The sequence below is a fragment of the Narcine bancroftii genome, chromosome 5 (assembly GCF_036971445.1).
Source record: "Narcine bancroftii isolate sNarBan1 chromosome 5, sNarBan1.hap1, whole genome shotgun sequence".
Lineage (NCBI taxonomy): Eukaryota > Metazoa > Chordata > Chondrichthyes > Torpediniformes > Narcinidae > Narcine > Narcine bancroftii.
In genome coordinates, this window is record NC_091473.1 from 150,906,431 (window position 1) to 150,930,662 (window position 24,232).

The 24,232-nt window shown below is 45.9% G+C and overlaps 1 protein-coding gene across 1 annotated transcript in view; it reads right to left on the reverse strand.

The window, feature by feature from the left end:
* Positions 1–1,311: 1,311 nt before the first annotated feature.
* LOC138764067 (di-N-acetylchitobiase-like) overlaps positions 1,312–24,232 on the reverse strand; it is a 35,398-nt gene continuing 12,477 nt past the window's right edge. The window contains exons 2-7 of the mRNA XM_069939377.1: positions 17,550–17,688; positions 12,859–13,067; positions 9,899–10,070; positions 9,715–9,812; positions 8,029–8,190; positions 1,312–1,979 (exon numbers count right to left, since the gene is read on the reverse strand). Coding sequence (XP_069795478.1) covers positions 1,794–1,979; positions 8,029–8,190; positions 9,715–9,812; positions 9,899–10,070; positions 12,859–13,067; positions 17,550–17,688 — 966 coding nt within the window. The 3' untranslated portion in view covers positions 1,312–1,793. The remainder of the gene's footprint in view (positions 1,980–8,028; positions 8,191–9,714; positions 9,813–9,898; positions 10,071–12,858; positions 13,068–17,549; positions 17,689–24,232) is intronic.

Below are 24,232 nucleotides of genomic sequence, written 5' to 3' on the forward strand. Positions count from 1 at the left end.
AATAGGCAACTCATGGTATGACCATTTACCTCGATGTCCATCATCGATCTCACCAGTCGGTGTGGCCTGTTCTGGTCCAACATGATGAAGACCAGAATCAACTCATTGTCTGAGTTACTGCTACTGTAGCATTGGGATGGCTGCCTCCAAGATGGCCACTACCATAGATCACACGTGGCGGGGTCCAAAAGAGACAACGGATGTGACATCATCCCAAGTCATCTTCCTCCTGTTCTCAGCTACCGGAAGTGAGACCAGAAGGGGATCAACCCAAGATGGTGACGTGCGTCGATGCCCACACACGGCACTGCTGGGAGGGGGGTTAGAGCGGCATACCTTAGCGTAGTACCCCTTCCTCCGGCAGTTTAAATGGGTCGTGCTATGGGTTGGGCAGTACTGGTTTGGCCGCAGTGGTTGCACTCCGTGTGGTCAGCAGCTCCAACGACAGTCAGGTTCCCTGAGCCCCAAGATGGTGGCACCCGTGCTCCCCATCGGCCGACCGCATGGTTTGCCAAATGGGCCTCACCGTTTTTTTGGACCGTCTCCAACGATTGAGCCAGCTGTATGACTTCCTGGAGGGTCCCATCACCTTTCCCCATGAGTTGCTCACTAACCCGTCCCGGTTGAGTTCTTCTTGATGGGGGGCCACCATAACATCCTTGAACCCATAGCCTCCTCCCAACTCTGTCATGGTCCTCATGAAGTCGTCAACAGATTCACCTGGGCTTTGGCGTCAAATGCAGACATCAAATTCATGGGGGCCCCATATTCTTGTGTTACAGCCTAACAATGAAAAATGCAGATGATACTTATCGCTGTTGGCTGAGATTTCATGGTGCCTCAAAGGATTTAGACAGTGTAGCCATATGTCTAATTTAACAGAGACCTCTGGTTCCTTGGGATCGGTCTCCAGCTTCTCCAATCATACAACCCTGTCCATGGCAAAAATTCAGGATATTAAATTGTAGCACGATCAAATAACCACCAGCAGACACAAAGCTTTAATTTCCTGAATTATCCAGCACATAATTACATGTTTCTGGCCTGGATCCAAGGCTGGTATTGAAGGAGGAGACTAGGGCTCTCGGCCTTTATTGGGAAACCCCCAGGGAGGAGTCACCAGGCCGGGGATGGGCCAGCCTGAGCAGTCCAACGGGGTCCCTACCTGCATTACCGTGTTCCACCACAGTGCATTGACCTTGTCCTCATCCTAGAGTGAGAAATGGCTGTTGACAAGGAAGAGGTGAACGAGATTTAAAAAAACCATTTCAAATCTGAACAGTTCCAGTTGCTCACGAAGTAACACAAAAATATTTTGGAGAATTTTATTTTGTAAAAGAAAACTTATGTTCAGTTTTCTTTCAAGATGAGATAACCACAAAACAATCAAGTGTAAAAAAATGCTTCTGTAAAATAAACAGTAGTTCAGTGTCTGCATTAGATGAAATATTATGTAGCTAATTATCTAAATACAAAATGATAATTTAAACCAAAATCGTATGCCGACAGCCAGAATGAAGATATGCTTAGAGCAGCTAATGCATTTGCCTCTCAGAATGGGAGATCACCCAACTCAAAAGTGGAATTGTTTTGTGAAGTAAAAGATTGTATGCTGATCTGGCACATCTGTTAAAGATGTTAAACCTTTCTTGCAAACTACAGGAGCTGCTTTATGGCAATGTGTTTGATGGATAAGATTCCGGATGATTTCTAATGCTGAAAGTAAGCTTCCTTGGTGTAATGAAATGTTGCCACGTTGCTGGTAATGAGAGGGCTCCATCTCGGCACATCCTTCAGAAAGGCCACAGAGCATTCCACATTTCTTCAGTTGGCTTTTCAGTAGAAGCACCTTTACTGTAGTCCAAGAGATTGGCATTCCACACACCCACACCTCGGAGATTAAATTTTTTCGAGATCAATGTCTTCATGAAAATGCTTTGTGGATCATCGTACCACACCTCATGGTATGTGTTATTCAACTGTCATTAAAAAAAACTCTCGTCAATGAATGAATGAATTGTCGCAGAAACAAGTTTTCAGTGTACAGATGCAACAAGTATAATGAACAAGATAAAAAAGTAAAAGGGAAGAGGATAATAAATAATAAAAGCACCCAGAGATGGTGTGTTGTGTCCATCGTGCGGAAAGGCCTTCAGTGGTTTTCAAGTGGCACACCACAAGACCGAGGAGCAGAAATAGGCCATTCAGCCCATGGAGTCTGCCATACAGCTGATCCATTTCCCACTCAGCCCCACTCCCTGGCCTTCTCCCTATAATCTTTGATGCCCTATCAATCTCTCCCTTAAACACATCCAGTGACCCAGCCTCTACAGCTGCCTCTGGCAATAAATTTCTCAAGATTCACCACCCTCTGGTGAAATAAATTCCTCCGCATCTCTGCTCTAAGCAGATGCCCTTCACTCCTGGTGGTCTGGTTATGGGAGTATGGGGTGAAAAATGCTGGGAAACAACTGCCCTAGAGGGTAGAGGTTCAGCAATCGGTGATTAAATTAAAGTACAATCACAGTTAAAGGGTATTTATACCCTTATATGATTTGAACAAGGCTTTGGCCAAGTCCAACATGACAGATTCAAGATTCTTTCAAGAATCATGTAATTGTACAGAAAAGGTAAATTACACAAAACTGCTTTCTGCCTGCCGTTAAGGCTGACAAAGAGTTACCATTAAGATTGAAAGAGTGCAGAGAAGATTTACTAGGACATTGCCTGGACTTCAGGAACTGAGTTACTGGGGAAAGGTTCAACAGGTTAGGTCTTCATTCCCTGGAGCGTAGAATAATGAGGGGAGATTTGATGGAGCTATACAAAATTACAAGGGGGAATCGACAGAGTACATGCAATCAGGCTTTTTCCACTCAGGGTGTGTGAGATCCAAACCAGAGGACATGGGTTAAAGGTGAAAGGGGAAAGTTTAGTGGGAACATGAGGGGGTACTTCTTCACACAGAGAGCGGTGGGGGTGTGGAACGAGCTCCCAGCTAAGGTGGTGAATGCGAGCTCAATCTTAACATGTAAGAAGAATTTGGACAGGTCCATGGATGGGTAGAATATGAAGGGTATAGACTGGGAGCAGGTCAGTGGGACTAGACAGATTAATAGTTTGGCACAGACTAGAAGGGTTGAAGGGCCTGTTTTCTGTGCTGTCATGTTCCATAGTTCTATTAGTGTCTCCCGACACACCTTCCAGTTCGAGAGAAACTGAAGAGAGATTTGTCCCACTTGGATCCTAGATCCAATGAAAATGGCAACTGTGATTAACAATTAGCTCCGCGGCAGAATGATAGTCACTGCAGAGTTCCGTGGAGTTCCACTGAGGATCTCCTAACACTGTGGCGCTTGTTTATTGTGCTATATTACAAATTATCCCAATTTAAATGGAGAAGCCCTTATGGTTAGCGCAAAGCAATTACAGCATCAACAACCCGGGTTCAAATCCGATGTAGTCTGTGAGGAGTTTGTATGTTCTCCCCGTGACTGCATGGGTTTCATCTGGGTGCTCCAGTTTCCTCCCACCTTTCAAAACATTTGGGGGTTGACGGTTAACTGGGCAGCACGTACTTAAATGCACAGAATCAGCTTCTACCAAGTTGTAAATAAATAGAGCAAAATTATTTCCCATGGTAGAGGAGTCAAGGACAAGAGGGCACAACTTCAGGATTGAAGGGCGTCCATTCAAAACAGAGACATGGAGGAATTATTTTAACTGAAGAGTGGAGAACCTCTGGAATTTGTATCATGGGTGGCTGTGGAGGCCAGGACTTTGGGCATATATAAGACAGAGATTGATGGGTATCTGAATTGTCAGGGTATTAAAGGTTAAAGGGAGAAGGCAGGGGAATGGGGCTGAGTGGGGGAATAGTTCAGCTCACAATAGAATGGGGGAATGGGCTTGACGGGCCGATTCTGCTCCTGTAACTATAGGTCTTAAATTGACGCCATGGTGGATAGTGAGGAAAATACTAAAGGTCAAGGTCAGGTGGCCCCGAGTGTGCAAACGGGAACCAATCAAAATTGCACTTGGGAGGATCAAGGGTTGGACTCCAGCGAGAACCGAGTGAGAGGGCAGCACAGGTAATAATGATGAGTTTATTGTCATACACATGGCACAATGAACCAAAATTCTTACTTGTGGTGGGATGGGGTACAATGACCTTAGATTGAGTCTCAAAGCAAGGGTAAAGATCACATTTCTTCAGGATGATAGTGAATCTTTTGAATTTTCTATCCAAGAAATGTGTGGAAATCAAGTACATTCAAGAGAGAAGAGAGTGAAACATCCTTGATGAAGGGCTCAAGCCCAAAACGTTGATTATGTGTCTTTATTTTTGCTATTAAAAGTTCACTGTTTGACCTACTGAGTTTCTCCAGCACTGTGTTTTTACTGAAGTACATCCAAGGCAGGTGGATGGATGTTTTTGGATATTAAAGAATTCAAGGGGTTGGTGCAGAAAAGTGATACAGAGTTAGAAGACCTTACTGAATGGTGGAGTAGACTCCAACCCCTGTTTCTATTCTTGAGATCTCGCTAAGTTTAGCAAGTGCAAAACTCGATCATTCTCCATGAGCGGCAGAGCCCAAGAGGGAAGTGAGAATTAGAGAAATCAGCTGCATGGTGGAGGAGCAAACTCTTTCAAGACATTTGCCAACAGAAGTCAGCAAAATGGCAGGCTCTGCAGGGGGGAAAACAAGGATTTGCAAGCATACCATTGTCAGGTTCAGCTTACAATTAAAATTCTACCATTAATCCAAATGACAGGTTTTTTAAAAAATGTTTGCAATTAAAATAGAGAAAATAATTTGAAGGGGACCAGAGGAGTAACTTTTCTCACATAGAAGGAAGTGTGTTCAGGAAACAAGCTGCCAGAGGCAGGCACAATTTAAAACACATCGAGACAGGTTCACGGGTAGGAAAAGTTCAGATTGATATGAATCGATGCAGCCAGTGGGATTAGCTCAGGTGCGCAACTTGGATCAGCATGAACAAGTTGGGCCAAACGGCCTTTTCTGTGATTCAATTATTTTTAATTAAAATAAGATTAGTTCAATTCAGCAATGCTGGAAGCAAGGGGCCTTAGCAGGGCTCATGAACATAAGAAATAGGGGCAGAAGTCGGGCTTCTGGACCATTGAGCCTGTTCTCCATCACCTTTAATTCCCCTATTCTGCAAAAATCTGTCTTAAAAACATTTAATAACGCCATAAGATAGAGGACTAAGTAGGCCATTCAGCTCATTGACTCTGCTTTGCTATTCAATCATGGGCTTATCCATTCTCCCACTCAGCCGCACTCCCCTGCCTTCTCCCCACACCCTGAAGATTCAGAAACCTATCAATCTCTGCCTTAAATACACCCAATGACTTGGCCTCCACAGCCACCCATGGTACAATTTCCAAAGGTTCACCACCCTCTGGCACCTCTACTGCTTTCTTGGGCTGAGAACCTGTATTCTATTAATCTACTCCCCCAAATGTCCAGGCTACGTTCCCCAGCTCTGGTCTCACCTGCCAGTGCAAACAACTCTCCTGCCTCTACCTCCAGCATCGGCAGGGATCACAACATTGTAGGTGTACTTGCACTACCTACAACTAGTGCCTGTGACTTCAGAAAACTTGAATTTAGAGGGATTTGGATATCCTTGCGTGAGACCCATAGAGAGTTAAGAAGCTCCGGAAACAACCAGGAAGGCAAATGGTACACTTGCATTTATTGCTACAATAAGATTGGGGCATGCCTTCCTCAATAAAAAGTCAGGTGAAACAACATCAATTAATGTTTAAAGAGTTACTGATTCAGGCCGATTTGTATGCCCTTTTCAATCTTTTTGATAGACAGTGATCACATTCGACATACCAATCTGCTGACATTAAATACGGAGTGTTCCACATGCAGAGTTCAGCTTCTCTCACTGGCTGCAACTCTTAGTGCATTTTTTTTTTGAAAACGTGAACTGCCTTTGATCGGTTAAACTTCAACTCATTTTGACAGTAACTGTCCCATGTTAACATTTCAACCCATAAAATCCTTGCACACATAGGAGCCATTTAATCACTGAGTCACTACTCTATCGAGGCAAACAGTTCCAATTTTTCAATTAATTTAAGCATTATTCTGTGCTGCATGTCTAATCTTTAAAAATATCTTGTACTAATTTTTTTTCTTCCCAGAAGTATCCATCCTGTATCCCTCTCTTTCAGACATTGATTTGAAAAATAGTGGTGGTGCAGGAGCAGTTTTACCAGCAGCCCTGCCGCTGGTGTGAACCCGCAGAGAGCGGGGAGCGGAGACACAGCGCTGCTTTGCAGGGTCCTACTTCCGACTGCTGCTCCTTTCAGGCTTTAAAAGCCCTGTTAAGGAAGCCAGGCCCAAAAAGAGGTCTGCGTTCGGCATTGGTGAGGGGCTGTGGTCTCCAGGGGAGCAGTGGACCAGTAAAGGGGAGAAAACCCACACCATCTCCCACCCATTGAGGAGGAGAAGCAGAGGAGACTACCCTAATAAAGGACGGTGACCATGGTGGAAGGACCCATGCTGGCGGTGAGCTGAAGATGATTACAAGATTCATACAAGACAAAGGAACAGAACCAGGCCACTGGGCCCATCGAGTCTGCTCCGTAAATCTACACTAAGCTACTCTACACTCGTTCCAATTTCCGTCCTTTTCCCCATATCCCTTGATGCCCTCACTAATGAGATACTTGTCTATTTCTTGTTTAAATACTCCCAGTGATCTGGCTTCACTGCTGCATGCGGCAGCGAGTTCCACTGATCCACGACTCTCTGGCTAAAGAAGTTCTTCCTAATTTCTGTTAATGGGTGAAGAACCCACATAAGCTGTGGGCTGCTGGTGAGTTAAGGTCAAAGGACTCACACCAGGCTGCTGGAGACTGTCATAGAAACCAAGTATTGAAACAGGGATTCGAGAGAGTGCTGAAAAGGCCCTGGCCGCTGAAGGCTTCCTCATCGCGTTGGATGTTTGGATCTGGGCTCACTTTGCAAATGGATCAAGCAGGAGTTTGTATGGCTGCAGGAGCGCTGGAGGCGAATCGAAGGACACTCAGTGATTGCGAGGGGACTCTCTTTTGCTTCTCTTTCTCTGACTGTAAGGAACGCCAGATTAGACTTTGTCTAATGGTGAATTTTTGAGTGCCTCATGGCAGACTAAAGGCAATTTCATGTAATATTATATTACATATTTTATTAGAGGACAATAAATAGTATCTGATCTGATTTCTGAATGAGCAACTCCAGTGGGAGAAAAGGAGTGGTTTATCTGATTCAATGTAATGAAAGTCTTTCACGTTGGTGCAGAGAGGTTGATTTCAGAGATTGATCAATGGGGGATCAGAGGTGGAGAGGATGAGCATTATTCTGGGAGCCTTGGGAGTCACTATCTCGGAAGATCTTTCCTGGAACCAACACACCAATGGCATCATGAAGAAAGCCTCTACTTCCTCAGGAGTTTGCGGAGGAGCTAGTGGAGTTGTTCAAGTGAACCGGTACGGACTTGAAGGGCCAACATGGCCTGTTTCTGAGCTGTAAACGGTTATATGGTTATATTTCGAGCTGAACACTTCCATTAAACTGGCATCTGCGGTCTCCTGTCCCCACTGATTTCCAGATCCCCACTATACAATGCTAAGTACGATTTCCTCATTGTAGCCCAGTATTCCCAGCATCTTCATCCTTGGTTCCTCACTTTCCACCATGGGAAAAGTCTCCCCTGCTCAGGCCCTTCATGGCTTTGAACACAATCAAATCATCACCTTCTTTCACAGAAGAGACCAGGAAAGGAGGTAAACAACTCAGCAGTGTTGGAAAACTGAAGGATCAGAAAAGGAGCCCTTTTCTACACCCATGACTCTGTTCACCCCCTTCTACAGTGCAGTAACCAGAACTGAACACAACACTCAGCTTGTGTAAACGCTGGAGAAACTCAGCAAGCGGTGCCCTCTCGTCCTGTCGTTCAGTCCAGGTGACAGAGCACAGCTCCAGACGGAGTCACGGGCCTCACCTGGTAGATGTAATATGGGGATTTCTGATCTACATCCCAAATCCGGCCAGTGATTGATTGGTTTACATGTTGCATGATCTCTTTGTAGGGGATCTGTTTTCCCACAGCATCACTGCAGGGGGCACCTCTGAAAGGAACACTTCTCAAGGTACACCTACCGGCCTGAAAAGGAGAAAAAGTTGATGGAAAAACACATGCAGTTTTCTGTACACAAGGTACATTCCTATTACGTGTGAATGGAATTACTTTGATTGGAAATGCAGCTGCTATATACGACTTACCTCTTGATGATGAGGTAATAAAAGTAGTTTTACTTCTCTTAGTGAAACCAGAAAATCTGCAGATAAGTGCTGGAGAAACTCAGTAGGTCCAAAGTGTCCATAGGACATTTCAGATCCGAGCCCTTCAGGACCTGCTGAGTTTCTTCAGCACTCGTGTGTATTCATTTCTCTTGGGATTTTATTACAATGCATAGAAATGGAAAACATTTCTGATAAGGATGAAGTCATACAGAGTGGACACAGGCCCTTACCTTGAGCATTGGAGAAGACTGACAAAGGGTCCAGAGCCAAAACGGTGGTTACCCTTTACTTTCTATGGATGATGGCTCTATAAATCTCCCATCATTCTCTGACATCCAGGGAATAAAATCCTACCCTATTCAACCTTTCCCTGCAACTCAACTCTTGAAGACTTGGCCACATTCTTGTCAATTTTTGCACTCTTTCAATCTTATTGGTAGGTGAGCAAAACTGCACACAATCCTCCAAATTTAGCCTCATCAATGTCTTGTACAACTTCAACTTGTGGAAGCTCGAACATTGGGGGAGCTTTAAGGAGGAGGTTGATAAGTATCTAATTAGTCAGGGTATCAAGGGATATAAGGAAACGACCGGAATTTGGAACTAGATGCAAGAATGGTTTAGCTCAGGGTGGAGTTGCGGTGCACTCGATGGGAAGAATGGCCTACTTTTGTTCCTTTATCTTGTGAACCTAACACCCAATTCCTGGACTCAGTACTTGGACTCATGAAGGCAAACGTGCCAAAAGCTCTCTTTACAACTCAATCTAGCTATGATGCCATTTTCAAGGTGTAAGTAATCAAGGAGTAAACTAATAGGGGTAACAATCAGTCTGAAGTGTCGATAATTAACTCATTTTCTGAGAAGCTTGAAGTTTTACTTTCTGGAAGTTCAAAGTTTTATTTCCTCAAAGGGAAGAACTTGAACATCAATTAAAAGATGCAATTTATTCCAAATAATTATGATTGCCGTAAATATGCGTGTATAATGCGAAAAATTCTGTACCAAAATTCGAGCTCAAAGTAGGGGGTCACTTTGTACACGCATATTTACGGCAGCACAAATCGGGCGGGCGAAGGGGGGAGACGGCAGTGTGAATCGAGCGAGCAGGCGAGGGGGGGAGAGAGATGGCAGCGCGACTTGGGCGGGCAGGGTAACAGAAACGGCAGCGTGACTCGGGCGGGCAAGGGGGGAGAGAGACAGCAGCGCGAATCGGGCAGGCAAGGTGGGGGGAGAGACGGCACCGCAAATTGGGCAGGCGAGGGGAGGGGGTCGTATTATACACGGGGTAAAATTTTTCTCCCTTTTTCCCCTCAAAAATGGGGGGGGAGTCACATTATACACGTATATTTACAGTAATAACTGAATAATGCCAATAGCTTACCTCAAACAACTGCATGCAAGGATAATCATAACCGTACCAAGGAACTCCCAACACAAGCTTTCTGGAATCAATATTCAGTTTTATATAAGCTTCAACACCTAAAAGAGAAAAATAAGAGCAAATGTCTCGGCTTCAACTCTGCAACACGGGAAGAAGATTCTGCACAAAGTTTGCTGCCTCATACCTGATAACGTCTGGTAATAGGGCGCATTAGCCTTTGCAGTACAATCATCCCACATTTGACTCTGCACATCATAGGACATTACAAAGAGAAAGTCACATGAATTTGCAATCGCCACATAATCATAGCATCGGCCATCTATGCAGTCCGGAGACCAAGCCACGTCAAATGTAACCTGAGGATCAATCAGTTACCAGAAGTTAATTTCATTTTGTGCTGCGTGCTCCATACTTCTGTACACGAAGAAGGATATCGACTCCATGCCAGCTGACTGAGCAATCCAATTTCCCTCCACATCCCATGAGCTTGCTCAAGGATCCACCACTTTTTGACATAATGGCCAAATTTGCAGTGGATAATTAGCCACCTGCGCATCTTTGGGATGTGGGAGGAACCCAGACCAATCCCATGCAGTCACAGGTAGAACAGACAGCACCGGAAGTTGGGATTGAACTGGGGCTGTGAACTCGCAGCTCTACTCGCTGCACTGCTGTGCACATGGTGAAAATTGGAACACCAGGCCAGATCTCACTGGAAAATAGAGAAATACAAATACTGGAACCTTTCATTTTAATAATGTAGCACAGTGGAAGGCTGGTCTAGCTCATGAAACCCACGCTGCCCAATTAATCTCCAAACCCTCCATACATTTTTGGAGGCTGGGAAGAAACCGGAGCAGCTAGAGGAAACCACCCAGGTCACAGGGAGAAAGTACACACAGCGCTGAATTTAAACCCGAGAAATGGTTAGTCAACATACACTTGGAAGTCCTGCAAAACACTGCTTGAACTTGCCTGCAACATGTCAGCAGTTGGGAACAGGGAAAACCATACTAGCTAAGCTCCAATGACAGTAGATTCTGTGGTGACTTGTGGTCAACAATCTGGTCAAACCCCTCCCCCACCAAACATTTATTCCAGGAAATCTGCCCTCTTACACCTCTGCAATGTCAAAGTAGGTCCATTAGTTTGAAAGAAGAATGGTGACAAGGATAAGCAAGATGAGGGTGGCTTACATTAATTAACTGCAGAGATCTCTTATACTCCTCTCAAATGCTGCCTTATTGTCAAAGAATCATTCCCTAAACTCAAACTCAGTTCTCTGGTCTATTTTTGGAAGAAGGCAATGAGCTGGAGCCAAGTTCTTGGGTGGGGGGGGGGGGGGGGGGAGGGGGTGGGACGACTAACTTGGACATTAGTTGGCTCTGTGTAAATCCACTGTCCTTTCTGACTGATGATTGGGCAGAGAGTTAAATAAACAAAAGAGCTGAAGAAACTCACTAAGTCACAGCATTCATGGAATTCCTGACAACGGGCTCAGGTGCAAAACCTTGGCCACCCTTTTACTTCTTATGGATGCTGTGACCTTGAGTTTCTCCAGCATCCTTGTGTCTTTAACTCCATTAAGTTAGATAGTAAAAAAAAAACCCGAATCCAGCATCTGTGGGGATTGGTAGAGGCCAGATGAGTGAATTTGCTGGTTGCTTGAGATTGTTTGCTGTGTGATTGGCGAGCTGACCACTAGGTGGCACCAATGTTATACTTTCATACATTTTACCTATATATTTTCTGCAATTTTTTTGGTGGCTTCTTGAAGCTACTGGTTGCTTGAATTCCAGGTTACGGGGATTTTACTGTAGATTAGATGTGCCCAGGTTTGTGTGCACAGTATATCTCTGGAAAAGTTTTCATACTCTTCATCGTACTTGATGGGAATGGTGTCGAACTAGGGTTTCGTATGTACAGTCCTAGGCAGCTCAGGTGGACAAAGATGGTGTTTGGCACGCTAACTGTCATTGGGCAAGGTGCTGAGTGCAAAGTTGGGACCTTACAATTCAGCTGTACAAGGTGTAGTGAGATCAAGCAAAGAGGATGGTGTGCAGTTCTGATTGCCTAGATCTTGGAAGGGCCTCAGTAAGTGGAAAGGGGTGCAAAGAAGACTTACCCCCAGGTTGAAGCTGGGTCTTTATTCCTTGGAGTCTAGGAGGTTGAGGGATGATCTTACAGAGGTTTAGAAAATCTATTTCTCAGGGTAAAGGATTCTGGAATCAGGGACATAGAGGGCAGAGATTCATGACCATCACATGAAGGAGCAGAAGCAAGCCATTCAACCCGACAAGTCTTCTCCGCCATTCCATCGTGAGCTGATCCATTCTCCCATTCAGCCCCACTCCCCTGCCTTCTCCCCATAACCTTTGACACCCCAACTATTCAGATAACTATCAATCTCCGCCTTAAATACACCCAACGACCTGGCCTTCACAGATGCACGTAGAAGCAAATTCTACAGGTTCTCCACTCTCTGGCTAAAGAAATTCCTCTGCATCTCTGTTTTAAATGAGCGCCCTTCGATCCTGAAGTTGTGGAGGCCAAGTCATTGGGTGTATTGAAGGAAAGGCATCGTAGAGATTGGTAGGTCCTTGATGAGGTAGAGCATCATAGGTTATGGGCAGTGGGGCTCAGTGGGAAAGTGGATCTGAATGGTGGGGGCAGACTCAATGGGCTGAAAAGCCTATTTCTGCTCCTATATCTTATGGCCTTAAACTAACTGCTTAACCACATTTAAAAATAGAACATGAAGCATCTTGGACCAGAAACATTAACGTTCCTCTCCAGCAAATACTCCTTGACCTGCAGTGTTTATTCCTGCATTTCTGTTTGGATTTCAAATTCCCAGAATCTGCAATATATTTTTGCTCCATTAAATATTTTTAAAATGGCATCTTTACCTGGGATGCACACAAGTGCTGGAGAAACTCAACTGCTCATACTGAGAAGTAAAGGGCAGCCAACCTTTCGGGCCGGAGCCCTTCGTCAAGGTATATACTTTGACAAAAAGCTCAGACCTGAAGGGTTAGTTACCTTCTACTTCCTATAGACGCTGTGTGACCTGCTGAGTTTCTCCAGCTCTTCTGTGTAATGAATGACGATCACAGCGACTGCACTGTTTAACTCAATATTTACCTGAGATCCTGGTATTTCTCGGTGGAATATATCAGTGGTTTCTTTGACAAGTTTAGTTAGGGCAAAATATTCCACAGATTGATAAACTACAGCTTCTTCCAGATCCAAATTGATTCCATCCATAAACTGGCTTTTTGCCAAGTTAACTTTATCAAGGATCCATGCTGTCCGGTTAATTTGGTCCACGACATCCCTGATTGGCACATCGCCTAGTGAAGAGGGAGATGTCACATTAACTCAGCAACAATCACAGAATGACAGAGTGAACTGGCATTCACCGTACCTTGTATGTCAAGTCCCCCACTGCACTTAAATGATTAACTGCAACTGCTCTTGTTCCAGTGCTCAGGAACACAAAAGGCTGCCGACAGCAGCAAACACAGTCAGGTCCACAGGGTCGGATCTCCCATCCATTGCAGACATCTATGTGAGATACTGTCTCAACATGCCGGCCATCATCATAAAGGACCCCATCACCCTGGTCACAACCACTTCTCTCTGCCACCTTTGGGCAGAAAGTACAAAACCCTAAATACAGCACCTCTAGGTTCAAAAGGTAAAACACGAACATCTGCAGACACTGTGGCTGAAATAAAAACCCAATGCTGGAGAAACTCAGCAGGTCAAACAGTATCCTTTATATAGCAAAGATACCATATAACCACTTACAGCACAGAACAGGCCAGTTCAGCCCTACTAGTCCATGCCGTAACAAATTCCCACCCTCCTAGTCCCACTGACCAGCACCCGGTCCATAACCCTCTAGTCCCCTCCTATCCATGTAACGATCCAGTCTTTCCTTAAATGTAACCAATGATCCCGCCTCGACCACGTCTGTCGGAAGCTCATTCCACATCCCACAACCCTCTGCGTCAAGAAATTTCCCCTCATGTTCCCCTTATAATTTTCCACCTTCAATCTTAAACCATGTCCTCCAGTTTGAATCTCCCTCACTCTTAATTGAAAAAGCCTATCCACGTTTACTCTGTCTGTCCCTTTTAAAATCTTAAACATCTCTATGAAGTCCCCTCTCAATCTTCTACACTCCAGAGAAAAAAGCCCCAGTCTGCACAACCTTTCCCTCTAATTCAAACCTTGAAATCCTGTCAACATTCTCGTGAACCTTCCCTGCACTCTCTCTATTTTGTTTATATCTTTCCTATAATTTGGTGACCAAAACTGTACACAGTACTCCAAATTTGGCCTCACCAATGCCTTGTACAATTTCATCATAACCTCCCTACTCTTGAATTTAAAACTCCGATTTATGAAGGCCAACATTCCAAATGCCTTCTTCACCACACCATCTACCTGAGTATCAGCCTTGAGGGTACTATTTACCACAACTCCTAAATCCCTTTGTGGCTCTGCACATCTCAATAGCCTACCAAAAAAACCAACATTTTGGGCTTGAGACCTTCATAGAGGTCTACCTTGAAGGGCTCAAACCTGAAACATTGGTTATGTATCTTCATCTTTGCTACAGCAATGCTGAGTTTCTCCAGCATTGTGTTTTTAACTCTAGGTTCAAGAACAGTTTCTTTCCAGCAGCTATCAGGATCTTAAACATCCCTTTGATATGCTAATCAGGGACTCTTCTGACAGCACAAAAGGACTGGCTGTACTATTGCAAAGTTGCCTTTTATCCTCCCACAGGATTACACTCATTTATCCAAAATATGTTCGGAGTTGCCTTTTATTCTCCCACAGGATTACCTCATTTATCCAAAATATGTTCGGAGCTGAACTGACCTCATAGATTGAAAAGATATTCACCTGACATGAAATTGGAACAAGTGTCCTTCCCCTCCCTTTTTCCATTTCTTCTTTACCTTCCATTATTGATTTTTCTCGCCCACTCTCCCTCTCAAGTTACGTGCTAATGTCTCTCAGCCGCAAGCAAGCAATCCCTTGTCCCGGCGTCATCAAGGAGAACAGCCTCCCGGGCAGGACTGGGGATCTCGGGCTCCCGGGCAGGAGGGGGGACCTCAGTGGGGAGGTGTCAGCGATCGGCAGCAGCCAGCAATTTTTTTTGGTGAGAATTAAACATTATTTCATGCTTAAAAAGCCTTCCCTGTTGTTTGTTGTTGTTTAAACACTGTTACAAGAGATTTTCAGTTGCTACTGGGCTGCTTTTAAAAAAAAATGACCAGTTATCCAAAAAAAAAACCATTATCCGACACAGGCCAGATCCTGATCATTTCGGATAATTGAAGTTGTCTCTTTAAGTTAATGCAATTAGTTTATAATTTTTCTGCACCTGTTCGGCTGCAGAAAGTAAGAATTTCAGTGCATATGTACATTTTATATGATAATAAACTCTTTATCATCTTATGTACAGTTCACTAGTTTGTGCAGAGCCCAGATCCCTCACTGGGTTGATGTTTGGTGAACTTGTTCAAGACATGAAAACTGCCCAAGAAAATCCCTTGCTCTTTGGTGGAACCATTATCGCAATTTGTCAGTCTGCCTTGTACATTCAATCTACAGCATACGCCACACCTTCAACATGCGCGCACAGTCAGGGCAACATTAATACAGTGTCAGAATCCGCCACGGTCTGGAAGGAGTTTGTACGTTCTTCCCCGTGTCTGCGTGGGTATCCTCTGGGTGCTCCAGTTTCCTCCCACCCTTCAATACAAACTGGGTGTTGCAAGTTAATTGAGGTATTTGGATGGCATGGGCTCAAGGGCTGGTAAGGACTGTTGTAGGTCTCAATTTTTAAAAAATATTATGAACATCTTCCTTTAGAAGCTGAGTAACAGAGTAAACTCAAACATTGCTGAATGAGGATATATTTACAAGAACACAAAACATCTGTTTTGTTCAGTATTCTTCATGAAATTGAAGGAGGGGAATGAGCAGTGGTGTTCAAATGTCTCAATCTCTTTACCAACTCCTCTAAAGCCTTCACATCCTTTCTGTAGATTGGTGAACACAACCGCATCAAGTTTTGTTTATTTATTATCTAATTGAACAAGTACAACCCAACGAAACAGCGTTATCCAGTCCTCGGTGCAAAACACGCAGACACACAATTAGATGTAACACACAGATGTTGTGTCTTGGGTGAAAGGGGTCCTCAATAATTTTGCATGCCCTCTTCAGACAATAATCCTGGTAGATCATGTTAGGGGTGGGAAGAATTCAGTGATCCTGCAGATTGGCTTCCAATCTAATTCTCTATTCCACAGCAACCATACCACATTTTGACGTCCTGTGACATAATAGTGGCCAGAAGCCTTGCCCGCCTCAGTCTGGATACTGCTGTTGCACTTTCCTGACAAGTGAGAAGCTGCTGAGTGCCCATGATACGCTACTAGTCAAGTGAACTTCAAGGAACAGTGCTCTCTGCTCAGTTAATGATGTGCAACGGAGGGTGGTTGTTCCTGGTCCTCCTGAAGTCCACGTTCATCATATTTGTCTTGTCCATGTTGAGACTCAGGTTGTTGGTCTCACACCATTTCAGCATTGTTGCTAATGCATCATCTGAAAACTTGAAGACCCTTTTGGAGCTGGATCTGACGATGCAGCTGTGGATTAGTAACATGACCAAGAATGGGGTATGCACCAGTGCTCAGTGTGATGGTCCTCGACTTTCTGCTACCGACCCGGTCAGACTTTGGTTGGGAAGTCCAGAATCCAGTTCCAAACTGTCCTGATTCGGATCTTACACAGGATGAACACAAATGACTCATAACTTTTCCTTTGAACCTTGTCCACAGGAGCTCCATCGAGAGTGTCCTAGCGGCCTGCATCACAATGTGGTATGGTTGCTATGGAGCATCAGATCGGAGGTCAATCCAGAGGCCATAAAAAGAGAAGAAAGGATTACTGCAGACTCCCTTCCACCCTCTCTATGACGTGATCTACTGGGATCATTGTTTAAAGAGGGCTCCTTTATCCTGGGATGACAATGGCCAACACCAGAGGACATTTTCCTGAGGTGAGTGCAAGAAAAGTTTGGAAGTGATACCAGAGGTGTTTTCTTTTTACACAGAGAGTGGCAGGTGCCTGGAATGGTGGTGGAAGCTGGTACAATAGGGACATTCAAGGATTAGATGTGTGAGGATTAGATTGTTGTGACACATGTTTGCCTAGATCGGCACATCATGGGCTGAAGGACCTTTACTGTGCTGTTCTTGATTGATAACATTGTTCTATATTCAAGGAACCCAGGGCGCACGCTGCCTGTGACTGGAGGTGGAATTAGAATTACCATATATGCCAAGGTATAGGATGATCCTTCAAACATAAATTTGACCTTAAAATCAGGGTCGTGCAATACAAAGGGTTTAAAATTCTACCCTTAACAATGGAGTCACAACACTGTCGCTGTCTTCCCACAGTCTCTGACACAACCTCGTGCATGACCCGCCAAGTTATTTGTGAAGTTTCAGGCTCCTCGACGGGGTCCATCTGCCTGGTCAGACTGCTATTTGCTCTGTGCAGGCTTTAAACTGCCTGTTACAGGAGCCAACAGTGGTTTATTTTAAAATAAAATGTAAACCTTTCAATGATCATTTATTAAAATATTGTGATTTGCTTTAAACAGCATCCAATGGTCAGCGGTAAATGCCAGGTACATTAATTAGAATTGCAAAGGAACTTCAGCAAGAGACAGGATCAGGAAGAGGATGTTCTTGTAAGGGAAGCTCAATTATACAGCTTTCATTTTTGAGATTAGTTACCTTTCAGAACAACCCGTACTTCATTGGCATGAGCATGACACAGAAGCTCAGGGTCATACGATCCAAAGGTTGCAATAGTTGTCATCCTTGACCAGTCATAATGTTTCCAATCCTTCCCTCCAACATCAAAGACAAACACCTAGAACAGAAACAAAAGCAAAGTGGAATGAAGGATGTTGGAAAATTTGTTTTTCTTTTTAAATGTAGACATACAGCACAGTATCAGGCCCTTCCGGCCCAATGTTGACATACAGCACGGTAACAGGCCCTTCCGGCTCATGTAGACATACAGCACGGTAACAGCCCATTCCGGCCCACGAAGACATACAGCACGGTAAAAGGCCTTTCCAGCCCATGTAGACATACAGCATGGTATCAGGCCCTTCCGGCCCATGTGGACATACAGCACGGTATCAGGCCCTTCCAGCCCATGTAGACATACAGCACGGTATCAGGTCTTCCAGCCCATGTAGACATACAGAACAGAATCAGGCCCTTCCGGCCCATGTAGACATACAGCACGGTATCAGGCCCTTCCAGCCAATGTAGACATACAGCACGGAATCAGGCCCTTCCGGCCCATGTAGACATACAGCACGGTAACAGGCCCTTCCGGCCCATGTAGACATAAAGCACGGTATCAGGCCCTCCTGGCCCATGTAGACATACAGCACGGTATCTGGCCCTTCCAGCCCATGTAGACATACAGCACGGTATCAGGGCCTCCCAGCCCATGTAGACATACAGCACGGAATCAGGCCCTTCCGGCCCATGTAGACATACAGCACAGTAACAGGACCTTCCGGCCCATCTAGACATATAGTACGGTAACAGGCCCTTCCGGCCCATGTCGACATATAGTACGGTAACAGGCCCTTCCGGCCCATGTCGACATATAGTACGGTAACAGGCCCTTCCGGCCCATGTAGACATACAGCTCGGTATCAGGCCCTTCCGGCCCATGTAGACATACAGCACGGTAACAGGCCCTTCCTGCCCATGTAGACGTACAGCACAGTAACAGGCCCTTCAGGCCCATGTGGAGATACAGCACGGTAACAGGCCCTTCCAGCCAATGTAGACATACAGCACGGTATCAGGCCCTTCCAGCCCATGTAGACATACAGCACAGTAACAGGCCCTTCCGGCTCATGTAGACATACAGCACGGTAACAGCCCATTCCGGCCCACGAAGACATACAGCACGGTAAAAGGCCTTTCCAGCCCATGTAGACATACAGCACGGTATCAGGCCCTTCCGGCCCATGTGGACATACAGCACGGTATCAGGCCCTTCCAGCCCATGTAGACATACAGCACGGTATCAGGTCTTCCAGCCCATGTAGACATACAGAACAGAATCAGGCCCTTCCGGCCCATGTAGACATACAGCACGGTATCAGGCCCTTCCAGCCAATGTAGACATACAGCACGGAATCAGGCCCTTCCGGCCCATGTAGACATACAGCACGGTAACAGGCCCTTCCGGCCCATGTAGACATAAAGCACGGTATCAGGCCCTCCTGGCCCATGTAGACATACAGCACGGTATCTGGCCCTTCCAGCCCATGTAGACATACAGCACGGTATCAGGGCCTCCCAGCCCATGTAGACATACAGCACGGAATCAGGCCCTTCCGGCCCATGTAGACATACAGCACAGTAACAGGACCTTCCGGCCCATCTAGACATATAGTACGGTAACAGGCCCTTCCGGCCCATGTCGACATATAGTACGGTAACAGGCCCTTCCGGCCCATGTCGACATATAGTACGGTAACAGGCCCTTCCGGCCCATGTAGACATACAGCTCGGTATCAGGCCCTTCCGGCCCATGTAGACATACAGCACGGTAACAGGCCCTTCCTGCCCATGTAGACGTACAGCACAGTAACAGGCCCTTCAGGCCCATGTGGAGATACAGCACGGTAACAGGCACTTCCAGCCAATGTAGACATACAGCACGGTATCAGGCCCTTCCAGCCCATGTAGACATACAGCACAGTAACAGGCCCTTCCGGCCCATGTAGACATACAGCACGGTATCAGGCCCTTCCGGCCCATGTAGACATACAGCACGGTATCAGGCCCTTCCAGCCCATGTAGACATACAGAACGGAATCAGGCCCTTCCCGCCCATGTAGACATACAGCACGGTATCAGGCCCTTCTGGCCCATGTAGACATACAGCACGGTATCAGGGCCTTCCGACCCATGTAGACATACAGCACGGTATCAGGCCCTTCCAGCCCATGAAGACATACAGAACGGAATCAGGCCCTTCCGGCCCATGCAGACATACAGCACGGTATCAGGCCCTCCCAGCCAATATAGACATTCAGCACGGAATCAGGCCCTTCCGGCCCATGTAGACATTCAGCACGGTAACAGGACCTTCCGGCCCATGTAGACATATAGTACGGTAACAGGCCATTCCGGCCAACATAGACATACAGAACGGAATCAGGCCCTTCCGGCCCATGTAGACATACAGAACGGAATCAGGCCCTTCCGGCCCATGTAGACATACAGCACGGTATCAGGCCCTTCCAGCCCATGTAGACATACAGAACGGAATCAGGCCCTTCCAGCCCATGTAGACATACAGAACGGAATCAGGCCCTTCTGGTCCATGTGGACATACAGCACGGAATCAGGCCCTTCCAGCCCATGTAGACATACAGCACGGTAACAGGCCCTTCCGGCCCATGTGGACATACAGCACGGTAACAGGCCCTTCCGGCCCATGTGGACATACAGCACGGTAACAGGCCCCCACGGCCCATGTAGACATATAGTACGGTATCAGGCCCTTCCGGCCCATGTAGACAAACAGCACGGTATAAGGCCCTTCAGGCCCATGTAGACATACAGCACGGTATCAGGCCATTCCTGCCCATGTAGACATACAGCACGGTATCAGGCCCTTCCGGCCCATGTAGACATACAGCACGGTATCAGGCCCTTCCGGCCCATGTAGACATACAGCACGGTATCAGGCCCTTCCAGCCCATGTAGACATATAGCACAGTATCAGGCCCTTCCGGCCCATGTAGACATACAGCACGGTAACAGGCCCTTCTGGCCCATGTAGACATACAGCACAATAACAGGCACTTCCGGCCCATGTAGACATACAGCACGGTATCAGGCCCTTCCAGCCCATGTGGACATACAGCATGGTAACAGGCCCTTCCGGCCCATGTGGACATACAGCAACGTAACAGGCCATATAACAACTTACAGCATAGAACAGGCCAGTTTCGCCCTACTAGTCCATGCCGTAGCAAATCCCAACCCTCCCAGTCCCACTGACCAGCACCCGGTCCATTCCCCTCCAGTCCTCTCCTATCCATGTAACTATCCAGTCTTTCCTTAAATGTAACCAATGATCTCGCTTCGACCACGTCTGTCGGAAGCTCATTCCACATCCCCACCACCCTTTGCGTAAAGAAATTTCCCCTCATGTTCCCCTTATAATTTTCCACCTTCAATCTTAAACCATGCCCTCTCGTTTAAATCTCCCCCACTCTTAATTGAAAAAGCCTATCCACGTTTACTCTGTCTGTCCCTTTTAAAATCTTAAACACCTCTATCAAGTCCCCACTCAATCTTTTACGCTCCAGAGAAAAAAGCCCCGCTTTGCACAACCTTTCCCTGTAAATCAAACCTTGAAATCCTGTCAACATTCTCGTGAACCTTCTCTGCACTCTCTCTATTTTGTTTATATCTTTCCTATAATTTGGTGACCAAAACTGTACACAGTACTCCAAATTTGGCCTCACCAATGCCTTGTACAATTTCATCATAACCTCCCTACCCTTGAATTCTATACTCCAGTTTATGAAGGCCAACAATCCAAATGCCTTCTTCACCACAACATCTACCTGACTATCAGCCTTGAGGGTACTATTTACCATCACTCCTAAATCCCTTTGTTGCTCTGCACGCCTCAATTATCTACCATTCAATGTATATGACCTATTTAAATATGCCTTTCCAAAATGCAGCACCTCACATTTATCTGTATTAAATTCCATCAGCCATTTCTCAGCCCACACCTCCAGCCTTCCTAAATCACCTTTTAATCTTCGGTAATCTTCCTCACGGTCCACAACACCACCAATCTTTGTATCATCCACAAACTTGCTTATCCAATTCTCCACCCCTACTTCCAGATCGTTAATATATATAACAAACAATAGTGGACCCAGGACCGATCACTGAGGAACTCCACTAGTTACCGGCCTCCAATTGGACAAACAATTTTCTACCACTACTCTCTGACACCTCCCATCCAACCACTGCTGAATCCATTTCACTACCTCCTCATTTATACCTAATGCCTCCACCTTTTTTCCTAACCTCCTGTGGGGAACTTTGTCAAAAGCTTTACTAAAGTCTAAATAGACAACATCCACAGCTTTCCCTTCATCAACCTTTTTTGTAACCCCCTCGAAGAACTCAATCAGGTTTGTCAAGCATGATCTACCCCTGACAAAACCATGCTGATTACTCCCTATCAATCCCTGTACCTCCAAATATTTGTAAATACCATCCCTCAGAACACTTTCCATCAACTTACCCACCACAGACGTCAGACTCACGGGCCTATAATTCCCAGGTTTACATTTGGACCCTTTCTTAAACAGCGGAACCACATGCGCCACCCTCCAATCCTTTGGCACCACCCCCGTGGATAGTGACATCCTAAATATCTCTGTTAATGGCCCCACTATCTGTCCACTAGCCTCCCTGAGTGTCCTTGGGAATATTTTGTCCGGTCCCGGAGATTTATCCACCTTTATCTTTTTCAACACAGCCATCACTACCTCCTCGGTTATCTTTTCTTTACCTCAACTGGTTCAATATTTTTTTCCCTAGTGAATACCGAGGCAAAGAAATTATTCAAAATTTCCCCCATTTCCTCTGACTTCTCACTCAGCCTACCCTCGCTATCTACAAGGGGTCCAACTTTATCCCTCACTAATCTTTTACTTTTAATGTACCTATAGAAACCCTTTCAATTTATTTTTACTCTGTCAGCCAAAACCTCTTCATGCCTTTTTTTGGCCTTTCTAATTTCTTTCTTAAGATTCCTTCTACACTCCTTGTAGTCCTCCTTCAAACTGTCAGCTCCTTGTTCTTTATAACTCTTGTACACCTCCCTTTTTCTCCTAACCAAATTTCCAATATTCCTCCAAAATCAAGCCTCCCTTTGACTTCCAGCCTTTCCTTTGATCCTCACTGGGACATATCGACTCTGAACCCTCAAAATTTCTTATTTGAATATCCTCCATTTTTCATTAACATCCTTACCTGAAAATATCAATACTCCCCAAATCCCTTCTTATTCCTTCGAAATTTGCTCTTTTCCAATCCAGAACCTCAACTTTAGGCCTCTCCTTGTTCTTCCCTAAAATTACCCTAAAACGTACAGAATTATGATCAGTAGACCCAATTGGATCTCCAACATTAATGTCCGTTACCTGACCTAGCTCGTTCCCTAACAGGAGATCCAGTATTACACCATCCCGAGTCGGTTCTTCTACTAACTGATTTAGAAAACAATCTTGAACACATTTAACGAACTTCAGCCTATCCAGCCCTCTAACTGTATGGGTATCCCTATCAATGTGAGGGAAGTTAAAATCTCCCATGATCACTACCTTATGATTCTCACACATATACATTATCTCTCTACATATTTGTTCCTCTAGTTTTCTTGACCCATTTGGTGGTCTGTAATACACCCCAATTAGCACCCTCATGTCTCCTTCACCCCGCAATTCCACCCAAACAGCCTCACTGGACGATCCTTCCAGACCATCTTGCCACCTCACGGCAGTAATGTCCTCCTTAACAAGCAGAGCAACTCCTCCCCTTTTTTACCCTCTGATCCATCACATCTAAAACAAATGTATCCTGGAACGTTAAGTTGCCAGTCCTGCCCCTTTTGTAGCCAGGTCTCACTAATTGCCCTTCTGGCCCATGTGGACATACAGCACGGTTACAGGCCCTTCCGGCCCATGTAGACATACAGCACGGTAACAGGCCCTTCCGGCCCATGTAGACATAGACCACGGTATCAGGCCCTTCCGGCCCATGTAGACATACAGCACGGCATCAGGCCCTTCCGGCCCATGTAGACATACAGCACGGTAACAGGCCCTTCCGGCCCATATAGACATACAGCACGGTATCAGGCCCTTCCGGCCCATGTAGACATACAGCACGGTATCAGGCCCTTCCGGCCCATGTAGACATACAGCACGGTATCAGGCCCTTCCGGCCCATGTAGACATATAGCACGGTATCAGGCCCTTCCGGCCCATGTGGACATACAGCACGGTAACAGGCCCTTCTGGCCCATGTGGACATACAGCACGGTAACAGGCCCTTCCGGCCCATGTAGACATACAGCACGGTATCAGGCCCTTCCGGCCCATGTAGACATAGAGCACGGTATCAGGCCCTTCCGGCCCATGTAGACATACAGCACGGCATCAGGCCCTTCCGGCCCATGTAGACATACAGCACGGTAACAGGCCCTTCCGGCCCATATAGACATACAGCACGGTATCAGGCCCTTCCGGACCATGTAGACATACAGCACGGTATCAGGCCCTTACGGCCCATGTAGACATACAGCACGGCATCAGGCCCTTCCGGCCCATGTAGAC